This window comes from Suricata suricatta, chromosome 4, assembly GCF_006229205.1.
Source record: "Suricata suricatta isolate VVHF042 chromosome 4, meerkat_22Aug2017_6uvM2_HiC, whole genome shotgun sequence".
Lineage (NCBI taxonomy): Eukaryota > Metazoa > Chordata > Mammalia > Carnivora > Herpestidae > Suricata > Suricata suricatta.
Genome location: NC_043703.1, coordinates 131,481,221 through 131,494,182, shown reverse-complemented (window position 1 = coordinate 131,494,182; position 12,962 = coordinate 131,481,221). Strand labels below are relative to the sequence as shown.

At 37.3% G+C, this 12,962-nt stretch overlaps 1 protein-coding gene across 1 annotated transcript in view; it reads left to right on the top strand.

The window, feature by feature from the left end:
• Positions 1-12,962, top strand: part of MTA3 (metastasis associated 1 family member 3) — a 218,107-nt gene that overhangs the window by 121,449 nt on the left and 83,696 nt on the right. Inside the window, exons 6-7 of the mRNA XM_029938546.1 lie at positions 7,803-7,866; positions 10,481-10,598. Coding sequence (XP_029794406.1) covers positions 7,803-7,866; positions 10,481-10,598 — 182 coding nt within the window. The remainder of the gene's footprint in view (positions 1-7,802; positions 7,867-10,480; positions 10,599-12,962) is intronic.

Genomic DNA, 12,962 nt, shown 5'->3' with positions numbered 1-12,962 from the left:
TGTCTCCCCCTTCCCCCCCCCCACTCATGTGCATGCTCTCTCTCTCTGTTTCAAATAAAAAAAAAAATTTTTTTAATGTTTATTTTTGAGAGAGAGACAGAGTGCAAGTCGGGGAGGGCAGGGAAAGAGGGAGACACAGAATCTGAAGCAGGCTCCAGGCTCCAAGCTGTCAGCACAGAGCCCAATATGGGCCTCAAACCCACTTGCTGTGAGCTCACTACCAGAGCTGAAGTCAGATGCCTATCCGACTGAGCCACCCAGGCGCCCCTAAAAGATTTTTTTAAAGTAAGCTCTACATCTGTTGTGCGTTTGAACTCGTGATCCCATATGCTTTACTGACTGAGCCAGCCAGATGACTTGAGAAAACAATTACTTTTAAATGTTTATATATGGGGCGCCTGGGTGGCTCAGTAGATTGGGTGTCCGACTTCAGCTCAGGTTATGATCTCATGGTTTGTGGGTTTGAGCCCCGCATCAGGCTCTGTGCTGAATGCTTGCTCCTAGCCTGGAGCCCGCTTGGGATTCTGTAACTCCTTCTGCCCCTCCCCTGCAGAGACTCAGTCTCCTTCTGTCTCTCAAAAATGAATAAATGTAAAAAAATTTTTTTTAATGTTTGTTTTTGAGATAGTGCAAACAGGAGGGGCTGAGAGAGAGGTGGACAGAAGTTTCAAAGCTGACTGCAGAGAGCCTTAAATTTAGTGACTTAAATTCATGAGCACCAGCTGTGAGATCATGACCTCAGTTGGATGCTTAACTGACTGAGCCACCCAGGCACCCTGAGAAAACAATTTTTAAAAGATTTTTGTTTTTTTGAAAAGTAGCCAACTTTTTTTTTCTTTTTATTTATTTTTTTGAGAGAGAGGGTACAAGTGAGGGAGGGGCAGAGAGGGAGAAAGGGAAAGGGGCAATGAGAGAGAGAAGCAGGGCTCTAGCTCACTCGATATGGCACTGGAGCTCATCAACTGTGAGATCCTGACCGAAGCCGGAGTCAGATGCTTACTGAACCACCCAGGTGCCTCCTAACTTTTTTTTTTTTAATATATTTTTTAATGTTTTATTTATTTTTGAGAGAGAAAGACACACACACACACACACACACACACACACACACACACACACAGAGTGAGTAGGGGAGGATCAGAGAGAGAGGGAGATACAGAATCAGAACCAGGCTCCAGGCTCTGAGCTAGCTGTCAGCACAGAGCCTGACGTGGGGCTCGAACCCACGAACTGTGAGATCATGACCTGAGCCAAAGCAGGATGCTCAACCAACTGAGCCACCTAGGCGCCCCTGTCACCTTTTAATTATATAATGAAATAGCACTCCACTTAAATTAGCAGACTCTTCAGTTTAGCTATTAATGTTAAAGGAACTCATTTGGAATCTAAAAAAACTTCTAATAAAGGCAATTTTCTTCCTGTACATTTTATTATGCCAGTATTTTAAGGTGTTAGAATTTTGCCATGTTATTCCTATTTGTAAACAATTTGAATTAGCAAAAATGATACTATTAATGACTAAAGTAGTGTTGCTTAAGAAACTAACATAAGGAAGTTAATTACTTAGTGTGCATAAGCTTATAGGATTGCTTAGTTGGAAGGATGTGAAGAAAAATACAGTGAAGAGAAAAATCCTATCACAGTTTAACTTTTTTTTGAAATGTGTATTTATTTTTGAGGGGAGAGATAGGCAGAGAGAGGAGGGAGACAGAATCTGAAGTAGGCTCCAGGCTCTAAGCTGATATCACAAAGCCCAATGCAGGGCTTGAATTCAGGAGCGGTTAGATCATGACCTGAGCCTAAGTTGGATGCTTAACTGATTAAACCACCCAGGGGCCCCACAGTTTAACATTTTAAAGCCCATGTGCACACTTGCTCTTGAATGTTGTCTTTGTCTGGTAAAATCTTTACTTTGAAGTGATCAATTTATCATCTGTGGGCTGAAGTGTTTCCTTCTCTGACCAGAGTCCTAATGCAGAAATGCACTGGGCTGGATGAAAGTGTATTCTGCGTGTCATCCCAAGCTCTGGTGTCTGTGTGGTTGTGGCAGTGCCTCGGTAATCAGAGCGGTTTGTCATCCTGTCCCAGGGAAAAGAATCTTCCTAACACCTACTGCCATCTTTTGGACATTCTACATTGTCCTAGCTATGAAAGGGAAAAGTGGCACCAAGAGAAGGATTCTTTCACCCTTGAATTCCTCTTTTATAGTTTGTTTCATGTTTGTTATCAAGTCTCCAAAATCATGGATTAAAGTTTTGCTGTTCTGGCATTCTCTACATACCGCAGACAGAATGAGGTTTCCAAAACACTATTTGTCATTTCTCTGTAGAATCCATTGACCTATCACATTAAGCCTGGCCTTCTCTTCTTGGCTTTTTATTCCTTTATCTTATGTACTCAAACAGATGTTCTAGGTTTTGTTTTATTTATTTATTTATTTATGTTTATTTTGTTTGTTTTGTTTTTGGCCGTTTTTATTTCGTAACATCTTAAAGCAGTATTAGAAAAATGCATCTGAATAGAAATGTTTAAAGGATTCCAGATTTCTTTCTCTTTTTTTTTTTTGTCCTTCTTTGTGTAGTCTAAAGATCCATAAAATCATGTTCTTTCATTTGTATAACACAGTGCTTAAGTGTTTGTTACTAAGATACAGTTAGCCCATTCTTCATCAGATCTACGATGTGGAACAGTGAGTCTCAGCCAGGGACAGTTTTGTCTCCTGGGGACCATCCATTAATGTCTGGACAGATTTGGTTATCTCAGCTTGGTGTGGGGGTGCTGTCATCCAGTCGTCAGGGGCCAGGGATGCTGCTGACCACCTGCTTTCATAGGACAGCCCTTCACAACAAAGAATTACCTGGCTTCATGTATTAATAATACCAAGGTGGAGGGGTGCCTGGGTGGCTCAGCTAGTTAATTAAGCATCCGACTCTTTGAGGCTCAGGTCATGATCTCATGGGTCTGGCTCCAGGCTGAGTGTAGAGACTGCTTGGCATTCTCTGTCCCTCCCCTGTGTGTGCGTGCGTGCTCACTCGCTCGCTCTCTCTCTCTCTCTCTCTCTCTCTCTCTCAAAACAAACAAATAAACAAAAAAAATAGTGCTAAAGTTGGGAAAATCTAATATAGAATCATAGTAAATAATCTTTGCTTCCTTGGTATATATATTATTTATAAAAACATTTATGCACTTTAATTAAGATCCCCCTTTTACTTTAAATTAAAAATTTTTTAAAGATTTATATTAGAATTTTTAAAGTGTTTGTTCTTTGAGAGAGAGAGAGTGCAAGCAGGGATGGAGCAGAGAAGATGGGAGTTGGGGGGCACAGAGGATCCAAATCAAGGTCTGCACTGACAGCAGCACGCTGACACGGGGCTGCAGCCCACAGACTGCAAGATCATCATCTGAGCCAAAATCAGATGCTCAACTGAGTGAGCATCCAGGCGCCCCTAAGTTGTATTTTTAAAAATCAAACATATATATAAAGCTGTGTAATCGTATCCAAGGCAGTCATAAGCAGAGTTCCCCCAGCATAGTTATTTTCAACTTTTCTCAGTGGCTCCTGCATTTATACCTAGTTTTAGAAATCTCTACTTTCTCTTCTCTATTTCCTTTCCCTCGTGTTTCTAATATATCACAATTTTTCTTAATAATGACTCACTGTATTTTATGAACATGTAAGGATTCTCTATACATCCTTTTGTTTTCCTTGGACTTCATAGTTGTTGTGCCTTTCCTTTCTTCTTCATTTTTTTAAGGAAGCTATATACCCAACATGGGGCTCAAACGCGTGACTCTGAGACCAAGACTCTCGTGCTCTGTCGACTGAGACAGCCAGGTCCCCCTCTTGCCTTTCCGTTCAATTAGTTTTCCAAAAATGTTAAAAAATTCTTAGTCCTTGCTTATCGTAAATGTTTTCTGCACTTAACTGATGATTTGTTTGGACATAAAATTTTGATTTGGAAATCATTTCGTTCAGAATTTTGAATCTCCTTTTGCCTTATTTTACAGTATACTGTTGTGAAACATAATTTTCTGGAAGCATTTTGGGTCTTCGAACTTCATTTTTTTAAAATTTGGATTAAATACTGTTTAGATTTTTTTATTTGGATTAATTACTGTTTAAAACTGTCTATTTGCTGAATTTCCAATCACAGAACTTAGCATTGTTTTTAGTATAAGAAAATGTTTAGAATCCAAAACAACTGTAAGGTTCATAAGGCCATTGAGAAAAATGCCTTTCTATAATGAAAAACTATGGTCTTTCATTGAAAAAGGAAAGTTTAGTCAGATTCTACATTTGTAGTAGGAATTTTTCAAGTTCATTGTGCCTGAAGATCACCGGCCGGGTGATGCTTGTTTTCCATGTAGATTCTTTTTTTTTTTTTTCTCAAAAATTTTTTTAATGTTTATTTATTTTTGTGGCAGAGAGAGACAGAGCGTGAACAGGGGAGGGGCAGAGAAAGAGGGAGACCCAGAATCTGAAGCAGGATCCAGGCTCTGAACTGTCAGCACAGAGCCTGATGCGGGGCTCGAGTCCACAGACTGCGAGATCATGATCTGAGCCGAAGTCAGTGCTTAACTGACTGAGCCACCCAGGAGCCCTCCCGTGTAGATTCGTTGATCCATCCCTGAGATCTTTGGACTCCGTAAATCTGGCTAAGGATCACTTGATGATACTTGTTAACCACACAGATTTCTTGATTCTTCCCCAGGATGTTTGGCTTCAGTAAGTCTGGTGTGACACTAAGAAATGTTCATTTTCCTAAGCAGGGACCTTAGTGGTCCTGCACCATTCATTCTACAAGCTACACTGGTATTAAACTAAGTCCTTATTTAGGCATTGGTAGGGAAATGGGTGCTAATTTAAACTTCTTCTTTCTTTCATTTATACAAAGAGGTAACATCTTTAAATAAAATAAATCTATAACCTGGGTGCACATTTTACATGTGGTTTTTGAGTCTGCAGGAGTATGCTCAATATCTTACTAAACAGATAGGTTGATCAGAACCTGCCATTAAACACAGGACTGTATTGTGTCCTAATTATTTATTCACATGTCTCTCTGTCCCAACACCCTGTCCAGTCTCTGACGTAAACAGAGTATGTTTTTAAAACCTTTTTCAGTGAAAAATTATGTGTTACTGTATATAGTTCCTTGTAGAAAAGCAATATCAGTAATTATATAGGTCTGGAGTGATCTTTTTTTGTGTTAAGGTCTTTGATGTATTTTATATTTGTATCATCATGTTTGGGTACCTTTGTTTTTTAAGGATGAAAGTATGGTGGAAGAGCACAGTTACGTCCATTGCTTGAGATTTCGCATAAATCAATTGGATTATCTATATTCACAGTTTGCTAATAGTTTGTCTAGTTTGGGGATAGCTTAAAATTTATCCTGTTTTTTTTTTTTCCTGTGAGCCAACATTTGTTCAGCATAAAGGAAGCCAGCACTTTAAATCTCTTTTTAAACTACTTTTATCAACAACTCTTGGCATAGTAGTACATCTGTTAATTACATATTCATATTTACTTCATAAAATAATTCTGACTCAACCTCCTGCTTTGTTAGCTGTTAGTATATGTATTTGAATATTTTAAGTGTCAGATTTTCACTTTCCTTCTTTAAAAAAAATATTTATTTTTGAGAGAAAGAGACAGAGTGTGAGTGGGAGAGGGTCAGACAGAGAAGACCCAGAATCTGAAGCAGGCTCCAGGCTCCAAGCGGTCAGCATAGAGCCCCATGTGGGTGGGGCTCAGACTCATGAACCACGAGTTCAGGACCTGAGCCAAAGTTGGATGCTTTACTGACTGAGCCACTCGGGTGCCCCTCAGAGTTTCATTTTTAATTTGGAAGAAAAATAGATAGCTGCGGCAAAGAAAATTTACAAACGAAAGATCACATATTATTTTTTCATCTTTGCATAAAAGCTACATTCCCCCAAGTAATTTATATTTTCGACTGGCTGCACATCCTCTTGATTTTGTAGTCCTGCCATATCTCCAAAAGAGTATATAACGTAATGTATATACTCCTAGTATATCTTATCTTATTGCCTAATCTAAATATGAAAATAGTGGTTTGATGATTCAGTTTAAATCTTCTCATCATTTCAGACAGTATGGAGGAGACTTAAGTATGCTGTGTTTTTTGTGTAAATTTTGAGTGTCTGTTAACCCTTGAAATTCTAGTGAGTATTGAAGTGGCATCTATTAAGATAACATTCAGATTTTGCTCCTCTGCACTTAAAAAAAAGTGGCTTTAGAGAACTTTAAAAAAACAAGATTTTATTTCTTCTAAGTAAGTACTAAATGTTAGAAATACTGCTTTGTCAGCTGTTATAGAGGCGAAAAAAAAAGTAGATGAAACCTATTTTTGGAAATCACTTGTGCGCGCACAGGTCACAGAACTTCTGTGACAGCTGGAGACGTGCAGACCTCAGCTGAGCCATTTGCCTTTCCGTAATTCTGTCCTTTCTAAGAGCACGTCAGGTAATTGTTGACTGTGGGTGGTGTTATATGCTCCAAAGTAATCATGTTAATTTTTCTGCTTCGGTAATTTGCATGAATAAAATGTCTTAGAAAAACCAAAAACCTTTATAACTCTCACTAACCAAATTAGAGATTTGACAGGATAATATGGAAATAATGCATGTTCTCAGGAGTCTTTTGAAGTGATATTAACTGTAGGTGATTACCAGGAAAAGATGTTTTTATGAGGGGACACTTTTTTAACCTTAAGGACATACATTTGCAAAATGTTTGGTAAACTGTAAATTTTGACCTGGGTGTTAGTGTTTTACATTTTATTTTGCATTTGGTAATCTTTTCCTTTGAATTGTTTTTCACAATGATATTCCAACAGCCTGCTCTTTTCAGCTTCCTATTCAGTGTATATGTGATGTATTTGTTTTTGCTTGTTATTTTGTGGGGAGGAAGAAGTGACTTTTATTTACAAAATCAAATAACATTATGACATTTAAAAAATATTTTTGGGAGTCCTAACCAAATATCTGTAACTTGAATTGTTTATGAAAATTTTCCTGTCAAATTAGTAGCTCTGTAGAAAATTTCAAGATAGGATAATTTAAAAAGTGTTTGTAATGAATGCCTCTATCTGGATAACCTTAATTTTTCTCAAGTCTGGACAAGCCTTTTTTTTTTTTTTTTTTTTTTTTTTTAAATGCCATTAGACTTCAAGGTCTTTGAATCTGTAGATGTTTATTTTGCCCCTTTATAGCAGTGCATTTAATTTTTAACTAGGCTTTAGAGCAAGGTCAATAAAGGAAGCTAGTGAATCCTGATGAGTGTATATTATTTTCAGGCCCTCATATGCAGTGGCTACTTAAAAAAAAAATCTGAAGATTATTTAAGTACTGGTTTGCATGGTGAAGTCTTTGTCTAATGACTACTTGTGTAAAATCACTTCATATTAAGTCTTTAGAGATTCAGAAACTCCTTTTTAATCTGAAGGTTTCATTGTACTCCTTCCCCTCTCCCCCCCCAATACTTAGGAAGCACCTATGAAGTATTTTATGTTACAAAATTTACTGCCTAACAATAGTTCCTTCCACAGGTTAGCCTTGCAATAAATGTCTCCAAAAACAGTCTTATTTTTTATGTTACTATACAATACCAGGATTGTAAAGTGAGTCTATGTATATACATTTATGTATATTCCTAACTTCATCTAGTTTCTTAACAGCAACTTTACATTCTGAATATTCCTGACTTTGTATATGTCATCACTGTGAAGGTGAGGTGGCCTTTCTTACATTCATTCACTTTTTCCCTTTTTCAACAGGGGAAAATGCAGTGTTGCCCTTCTGAATGAGACAGAGTCAGTATTGTCATATCTTGATAAAGAGGTAATTCACAACTACAATTATTTTATGTTTCCCCCCCTTGATTTCACATGAAGCCCATACCTTTAAATTTGTTTCTTGCACCAAATTATTGCAGCATTATATAGAAGTATAATGACCAGAATACATCTAGGTAATTTGATTTTTCTGGTTAACTGAGAGAAGAATTGACAAAAACTTCTGTGTCTGTCTTTTGTAAGTTGATAATGAAAGGCTTTATAAGGTATGATGATTTAGTTGGAAGTCGTAGAAATATTTTTGGCTTTATGAAATAAGTGACTTTTGTGTACTTGGTCCTTCTCCCAGTTTTTAGGTTTTTGTTGTTTTTTAAATAAAGAGTTTTTCCCTTAGGCTTTTTCCAGATGAGATCTTAGCACTGGTTGTCTGCTTTCTTTCCTAGAATCCTAGTAAACTTTGTCAACTACAAGTGTTTCTTTCTGTGAACTTTAACAAACATTTAAACATTTTTTTAACAAGTTAATTGAGAGCATATACTTCATTGGAAGGAGGAAATTCCTGTGAACAGAATATTCCACAATGGGAAAATGTTTACTGTTGACATTTTAGGATTTAACCTTTACAGTTTCATGGTGTTTTTGTTTTCCCAAATGTGTGTGTGTGTGTGTGTGTGTGTGTGTGTGTGTGTGTGTTGTGTGTGTGTGTTTAAAGAATCAAAGGGATATATTTTCTTTGAAAAAAATTTTTTATTATACTAAAAAGTGTTGTTCCTCATCTAAGATGAAGAAAACATAACCAAGAGATTGATGCAGACACATGGAACTAGTTAGTGTACGTTAGAAAATCGAATAGGCAAAACTAAACGGAGGTAAAATGTTCAAGGCAGAAAAAAGGTCGATAGTCTTTATAACTTCCTCTTGTGAAATTTAGGAAAGAAAGTAATAGTGTTTGTTGTCAGTCAACGTATGGATAATAATATGGATAAAGAGAATGCTCAGATGTTAGCATTAGTGCACAGAAGCAGAAATTAAGAGAGGAAACCTGAGTATGTTTCAGTTTATTTTACTGGTGTGTTTGTTAAAATGGTGTACTTTTTTTTTAATACTATTTTTGCTGGACTCAGGACCTGAGATCACACCCTGAGCTGAGATCAAAAGTCGATGCTTAACCAACGGAGCCACCCGGGCACCCGTCAAAGGACAACTTTCTAATCACAATTTTTCACTTCTGGAAAAAGTAGATAACATTTACATTTTAAATAATTTCCCATATCAGCCTTTATAAATTTAAAGAGTCTTAGGCAACCTCTGTGGGCCTACGTAGTAGTTTCACTTTATTTTACTGTAAAGTATGGCAAAATCCCATTTTTATGGAATACTATACTAACATACTTTGCAGAATAAGAGTGACCAGAAGTGTGTGTACTTTGAAAGTCCACGGTGTGCCATTGGCGGTAGCGTTAGTCACCTACTAACATTCTTTGTGGCTCCTGTCTTACAAAGCAAACAATTCTGATTACATATTGATCACTCGCCATCAGCCTGTTGAGCAGGTTGGTTTATATATTCTGCAGATTTTTTTTCTTTTCCCTAGATAGGCTTTTTTTATATGCATAAATTGTCATATTGTTTTGTTTTATTGTTCAGTCTTTTCTTCTGACCATGATCCATGCGGAAGAATTCTGAATGGATGGTACCACCTTGTCCAGTTTTCTCCTTTCCCTTTATCACAGTCTGTAAGGAGAAAGCTGTAAAATCTGGTAGACTATCTCTTACTTGCAGCTTGTTCGGCACGGTCTTGGTAAAGTGCTGATGGTAGGAGCAGACCCCTCCAGGATATAAGGCAGAGAGCTGTATAGTAGGTCACCTTCAGCATCGTAGCAGGAAGCAGGGACGAGACCTTTTAAGATCTCCAGTAGTGAGGCAGAATTTAGTAAAGCCCTGGCAACCTGGTCATTTTATCCATTAGGCTCAGTAACCAGGGCCTTTTTGCTTTTTAAAGGGCCTTGGAAAGTTAATGGGTATGGTGGTGGTGGTAGATAGTTATATTTATATACCTGTTTATATATAAAAATATATATATATGAATGCTTCAGGATTTAAAGGAGAACTGCAGAATTGGAATTGATAGATGTTTAATGAATAATACAGCGTGACATTTTAATTAGTAAACTGTATGTAAACTCAGTGCTTCTAAACTTTAATGGGAAATGTGCATGCATTTGAGTATGTGGGTGAAATGTGGATGGACACTCCAGAAGTAAGGGTGCCCGGTGTCCTTGTTTGCTGTGAAAATGATTGCTTGATTTCAGGTGTCTTACCTTTGACGTAGAGCTTAGCTTTGCTAGCTTTTCAGAATCCTATTTTAGAGCAGTTAAATGGTTTTCTTTTAGACTAACACAAACAGAAAACAAAGCTTCATAATCTACCTTTATTGTAAGCTATTTGGTTTTGCTTGATTTAATTTTCTACTCTCTCACATGATGACACTAATAACATTGTTCTCTTCTTCAAGATTTATGAATTTATTCACCAAAATGAAATTTTATATATTCTCAGGTTTTATGGTTTTATTATCATGACATTGGCCTTATTGCTTTATAAAAAGTAGAAGGAATTGAGTTTACCTAGATATTTTCTGTCTTTTTTTTTTTTTTTAGGATACCTTTTTCTACTCATTGGTCTATGACCCTTCAGTGAAAACACTATTAGCAGACAAAGGTGAAATCAGAGTGGGACCTAGATATCAAGCCGACATTCCAGAAATGCTCTTAGAAGGTATGTTTTTTCTTTGGGTTTCAAGTGCTATGAAAACAAATATGTCTTGAAACTGAAATGTTCTTTTTTTTTTTTAATGTAACACAATTTATTTTTTTTTTAACATATGCAATTATTTTCCATCATTTACAATATAGTAGTTACAATGACACTCCAAACGAAACTCAAATATTCTTTTCCTCATATGGGAGAAACATCTTTTGGGCTAACGTTTAAAAGTTATAAGTTCTTCCACTTGTAGAAATACAACAAATAGCAACAGAAAATCGTTTGATCAGTTGTTTGTTTTTTATCTTAACAGTTTTATGAGTTTTCTGGCTGTGTTTTTCTTTTAAATGCAACTTAAAGAATGTTCCTATTATTGAACTTGTGTCGTAATGTGATATGCACATGCCTGGAAATCCTGAATGCTCCTACAGCATCTGACTGAGGTTGCCTGGAATCTAGCAAATAGTTACATTTTGGTAGGGATTTGGGCTAATCTGGGTAGCTTATGTACTGGAGAGATTCAGAGCTTTGCATTTTAAAAACATCTTCCTAACAAGACATAATTTTTCTTTCTCCCATTAAAACTGTACATTCAAATCTTTATTTTCTGATTTCAGAATTAAAGGTCCTTAACGTTAAAAAAATGAAACACAGAAATGTGTGATGTAGGAAATGACCATCATCTGCATTTCCTTCATCTTTAGTCACTATGGTTGTTTCGGGTGTGTGTATTTGGTTCTCACTGGCTTACCCTCCCTCCAGGATGGGTCTACCGGCAGTGCTGTGTTGCACATCTTACTCTGTGACTGCTTTCTTCAGCTAACTGTGTATCTTTAGTACTTTTCCCTATGCGTACAGTGACTTTTATTCTTTTCACTGACTGCACAGGTCTTAAATTTGCATGGATATACTATAACTCCCTCTTCCAGCCCCCTATTGGTAGACTTTTATGTGTTTACATTTTTCAATGTTACAAATTGATTCTGCTAGAAAAGCTATGCATACATATTTTTTCAAGCATAACTTCTTGGAAGTGAAATGGTATATACGTTTTACATATTGAAAATGCTCCTTTGCGCTTCAAAAAGACTGTTACTATATTAGAAAGAGCCAGGTGTTTTCACCAACACTGATTATGAGGGATTCTTTCACCCTCCATTTTCTACCCACATTTTGATATATCATTGTCTCAGAGTTTTTTGCTTTGTTTTAAAATTGAAATTAAGCTTGCCCTAGTTATATTTAGCCCTTCTGTAAATACCTTATGCTTTTTCTTTTTTTTTAAACTGTAAAGGTTTTTTTGAGAGAGAGCACACATGAGAGCAGGGAAGGGGTAGAAAGAGTAGAGAGAGAACCCCAAGCAGACTCAGTGCTGTCACCACAGAGCCTGATGCAGGCTTTGATCAAATGACTGTGAGATAATGACCTGAGCTGAAATCACGAGTTGGATGCCCAAGTCACCTTCTTACTTTGAGAGAGGGAGAGAGAACATGCAAGCTAGGAAGGGGCAGCAGGAGAAGGAGAGAGAAAATCTTAAACAGGCTCCAAGTTCAGCACAGAGACCAGTGCTCCTCTCAGTCCCACAACTGTGAGATCATGACCCAAGTGTAAATCAAGACTCGGACACCTAACAGACTGAACTACGTAGTGTGTCATCTGTGCTTTTCCTACCTGGTTATTTACCTTTTTATGTATTGGAAATAATTACTTGACTACTGAAGGTAAACAAACACAAAAGTATTTACCTTGTCTACAAGGATTATAAACCTCTCCCCCACACACTTTTTTTTAATGCTTTTTATTCATTTTTGAGAGACAGAGAGAGACAGTGTGAGCAGGGGAGGGTCAGAGAGAGAGAGGGAGACACAAAATCTGAAGCAGGCTCTGAGCTGTCAACACAGAGCCTGACGTGGGGCTCGAACCCACAAACTGTGAGATCATGACCTAAGCTGAAGCAGGATGCTTAACCGACTGAGCCACCCAGGTGCCCCTCCCCCACACACTTAAGCATTTGAGTAAAAAATTTTAATAATGGTTTTTAAATCTTTTTTTTTTAATTTTTTCCCGTTTTTTATTTATTTTTGAGAGACAGAGAGAGATAGCATGAGCAGGGGAGGGTGAGAGAGAGAGGAAGACGCAGAATCCGAAACAAGCTCCAGGCTCTGACCTAGCTGGCAGCACAGAGCTTGATGCGGGGTTCAAACCCACGAACTGTGAGATCTGACCTGAGCCAGAGTAAGACCCTTAACTGACTGAGCCTCCCAGGTGCCCCACGTTTGATCTTAAATTTAAATATATTTTATATTATTTTTTATCATACAAAAGTTTGGGATTTATTAGTCTTTTAAGGTTTTACAGTTTGCATTATTCATAAAA